Source organism: Nematolebias whitei, chromosome 21, assembly GCF_014905685.2.
Source record: "Nematolebias whitei isolate Nwh7 chromosome 21, NemWhi1, whole genome shotgun sequence".
Classification (NCBI taxonomy): Eukaryota; Metazoa; Chordata; class Actinopteri; order Cyprinodontiformes; family Rivulidae; genus Nematolebias; species Nematolebias whitei.
In genome coordinates this window covers 31,699,192-31,703,656 of record NC_056518.1, presented here as the reverse complement: position 1 = coordinate 31,703,656, position 4,465 = coordinate 31,699,192, and the positions used below count along the sequence as shown (strand labels likewise).

At 39.7% G+C, this 4,465-nt stretch overlaps 1 protein-coding gene across 1 annotated transcript; it reads left to right on the top strand.

The window, feature by feature from the left end:
* Positions 1-518: 518 nt before the first annotated feature.
* On the top strand, positions 519-4,429 carry med6 (mediator complex subunit 6). The gene is made up of 8 exons (XM_037694644.1): positions 519-561; positions 1,253-1,412; positions 1,779-1,870; positions 3,456-3,538; positions 3,623-3,731; positions 3,929-4,044; positions 4,124-4,151; positions 4,299-4,429. The coding sequence occupies exons 1-8, from the start codon at positions 540-542 to the stop codon at positions 4,427-4,429; spliced, it is 741 nt and encodes a 246-aa protein (XP_037550572.1). The 5' UTR covers positions 519-539.
* The last annotated feature ends 36 nt before the right edge of the window (positions 4,430-4,465 follow it).

The window sequence follows — 4,465 nt, the reverse complement described above, 5'->3', positions numbered from 1 at the left end:
ATTCTCTTATGGTGTTTATAAATGTTGAACAATTTGTCTCAGAGTAGTTGGATTTATATAAATTACTGTAAAAATTATGTAATTCTCTATTAATCTGAGTTTCATCTTCAGAAACAGATCCATTTATATTCAGTTTAGTGATCTTTTTTAGTTGCCTGTGTTTTTCCAGGTTAAAAAAATAAAATAAGATGTATTTTTCTCCCCTTCTTCAATCCAGCGAGCTCGAGAACGTATAAAAGCACCTTTAGCTTTTACTTCATATAATTTATCTAGTTCACTCTGTAATTTATTTAATTCAACAAGTTCTTCAGGTGACAGATCAGTCTTTTTACTAAAACTATTAATATTTGTAATATTAAATTGTTGTTGTTGTTTCAGTTTAGACAGTTTTTTACTTGCGTCAATAGCCAGCTCCCTTATTTTAAATCATTCACACAACTAGATTCGGGCAAAGGCACAGGTTTGATGTCACGACGTCATCAAAAAGTGACCTTAAATCTTCTGATGACGTCAGTATTCATAGACCTTTTATTTACAATATGGCGTCGGTGGATTTCAGAGGTAAGAAATTCTCCGTTTTTGTTTGTCATAAGGTTTTTTTTTAACTTTTTACAGCCCGTGTTAATGGTGTTTAAGTTTATATTTGGCGTTAAAGCACATTTCTGTAGAAATACGGTGGTTGACGATTCAATTTATTAGTTTCGGCTTAGCATGGATTAGCTGTTCAGCTAACATAAAAAAAACACCGGGCAGCTGAACAAAGCTTTTAGTTATTTGTCCTGTTAGTTGCTGAGTTGATACACATTTATGTGACGTCAGTTAAAGATGATGAGGTGTAATATAAATTTAACCAGTTGTTACCAGTAACCTCATGCCCACATGATGTCCATGATGATGTGGCTCTGGGACTAACCAGTATAAAGGTTGAATGAATGTAACTGCTGGTTGCATTAGATGTGTGTATTAAATTTACAACTAGTCAGTTCCTCTCACTGTGACTCAGCTGCAGCTTTTGGTTCTAACCACTGAACCCCTAAAATAATTTTTAGTTTCGGTTTTAGCTTTTGATCTGAACATCTGTTGAATTTAACGTTTGAGGGCAAAGAATCGAACAAGAAGTTGGATATAAAAACCATAAGATGGGGATGTTGTTTTGTGTAAACACTCGGTAAAATGTCTTTAAAAGAAAACATGCAAAGTGGTGTTTTTTCAGTTTTAATGTTAAAGTGGTATCTGTCCTCTGACTTTGCAGACAATCTTCTCGGGATATCCTGGGTGGACAGTGGTTGGGTGCCGATTCTGAATCCTGGAAATGTTCTGGATTACTTTTCTGAGAGAAGTAACCCGTTTTATGACCGGACCTGCAACAACGAGGTGGTGAAGATGCAGCGGCTTACTCTGGAACATCTGAAGTAATTTTCTTACACAAAGATGCAGCTGTATGTTTTGTTACACGTATCACCTCCCTCACATACAGGTGGTCCACAGCCTCATAAGGAGGAAGATTACCAGACATTGAGAATTAATTCATAACGGTAATGATCTTTATAATAAACTCATAAGATGAGCCATGCAGAGGTTAATGTTTGTATTGTTTACAGGCAGTTTGACCGCCGACAGGGGTCAGACTCTGTCAAATTTCTATATTCTGATGGATCCAGAACCACATACATCAGTGTTTATTTAGTCGACACTATATTTATTTTACAACAAAAGGTGTGATGTTGTGTGTGTTCCTCAGCTGCACATGTGTTGTTTGACTGTTGTTGTTTTTTCAGTCAGATGGTTGGAGTGGAGTACATCCTCCTTCATGCACAGGAGCCAATTCTTTATATAATCCGCAAACAGCAGAGGCAGACTCCAACACAAGGTGTGTGTGTGTGTGTGATCAGTAGATGGATTAATGTGTATGTCCCATTTTTTTTTCTTACATAAATGTGGCTTTACTAAAGAGTATTAATGTTCTGTTTGTCTGTACTGTTAGCAAAATGTCTCATGACCCAATGGATGGTTTCCATTGAGACCATCAGAAAGTAATTAATAACTGGATGTCTACAACTGATTTACATTTCATTCTGAATCAAGATGGCTGCCATAACTAAGCCATGGCTGACACAGAAATGGCTCATACTCAGTTGTACAGATATGGAGCTAAAAACTGTTGTGGTAGTGGAGAGTCGTTCTCAACACATACTCTGAGCACTTACAGACCATGTGATTAATTTATTACTATTTAGTAATTTTACAAGTTTGACAAAAACGGCTATAAATCAAGCAGAGGTAGGGCAGCCATCTTGAGATGTCGCAGGTTCAATTCCCACTGTGCCTATATGTTGTGGTGTCCTTGAACAAGACGCCTATTCCCTCACTGATCCACGGGCACGTAAACCACTGCACCCCCTGTGTGTATCATGTAATGGGTTAGGTTTGTCATTATATGGCATCAGCTCAGTGACCTCAGTCTAAACTCTGGTTTTACAGGAGGCGGGTGATATGCATTCCTTCAGTGAATATTTGTTTATTTTTATGAATGATTATCAACTGACTGCATAATTCAGTTTGTCCATCCATTATCTTTAACCGCTTCTTCCTTTCTGGGTCATGGGGATCACCGGTGCTCATATCCAGCCATCAACTGTGTGAGAGGCGGGGGACACCCTGGACAGGTCTCCAGTTCATCACAGGGACACATGGAGACAAACGAGACAACCATTCACTCTCACCTAGGGACAATTTAGAGATACCAGTCTAACATGCATGTTTTTGGTCCGAGAGGAAACCGGAGTACCCAGAGAAAACCCACATATGTACGGAGAGAACATGTAAACTCTACCCAGGAAGGCCCCTGGCTGGGATTTCAACCGGCGACCTACTCGCTGAGAGGCAGCAGCTCTACCAACTGATCCACCGTGTCGCCAGAATTTAATTCAGTTTATTTCTGTAGCTCCAAGTCTCACCAGAAGTCGTCTCAGGACACTGTACAAAAACTCACATACTTTATAAAAGCCAATTATTAAAGTTCTCTAAGAAGCAGCAGGTTGTGTTGAATCTTCACTTCGTCTCTGTCTCCCATCCTGAGCAAGAACAAAGGAGACAGTGGAAAGGAAAAACTCTTTTTAACAGGAAGAAATCTCCAGCAGAACCAGGCTCAGGACGAGCGGTCATCTGCTTCGACCGGCTGGTTTGAGAGGACAGGAAGTAGAAACAAACAGAATGACACGTCCAGGTGAACTTTCTATAGGAGGAAAGACGACAAATGTTGTTGGAAATAAATACAAATACTAACAGGTAGAGTAAGTAAAGATGGAAGCTGAGGGAGGAGATATGGTCATAAATAGAGTAATAATTAACAGAACACAAGGTGCACAAGAGTTTAATTTAAATGTTTGTAATATTTAGAGTTTAAAACTTGTGTTAAATGAAATTTTGCCTCCACCTGTGTGTTCACCCTGCAGCGATTCCCTTGGCTGACTATTACATCATAGCAGGAGTGGTGTATCAGGCCCCAGACCTTGGAACGGTGATCAGCTCCAGAGTGGTAAACAGGATCTTACATCTTCTCTTACGGTTTTGGCACATTCGTGTGATAAGTGTTTTAATGTTTACATTGTTGTTGGTTCAGCTCTCTGCAGTCCATGGGATCCAGTCTGCTTTTGATGAGGCCATGTCGTACTGTAGTTATCACCCGTCCAAAGGATACTGGTGGCACTTCAAGGACCAGGAAGAGAGAGGTTTGTTTTAAAATGAACTTCTGGTCACAGTTTAGGTGGCTCTTCAGTTAAAACGATGAAAAACAAATGAAACGGTTGAAAGCAACAACTTCTAGTAAAACTACAAGTTTTGGGACCATATGATCCCAAAGGTTTACCATTTCAGTATCAGGTGGTGATTTGTTAAAATGTTAATCAACATTTTCTTGTTTAAACAGAAAAGACAAAACCAAAGTCCAAAAAGAAGGAAGAGCCTAGTTCTCTGTTTCAGAGGCAACGTGTTGACACGCTCCTCCTGGACCTGCGATCAAAGTTTCCTCCAACTTTCTACCAGGTGCAGGTCCTCCACATAATTATTGTTCATTTCTTTCACTTTGTGTTTTTAGAAAATAATTCAGATTGTCTGTTTTCAGCCCAAACCTGGAGATAAACCTATTCCAGGTATGAGTTTTATTTTATTTTGCATTCTCTCTCAACATCAGTTAATGTTTGAAACGTGAACAAAACGTAAATGAGCTCTTTGGTTTGTGATGTTCTGATTGTAAAGTTGTTGTTTTTGTTTTTTAAATGTGCAAATTTATCTTCCAGTTGAGGTAAAGAAGGAACCTGAACCTGCTGCAGAAAATGTGAAACAAGAGGAGAGAGAACCTGCCGCCAAGTCATCGGCCCCAGCTCCTCCCAGTAAACCTCCTCCTGAGAAGAGAGCCAGGCTGCAGTGACCGCTGCGCCTCCTCGGGCTGCAGTGACCGCTGCGC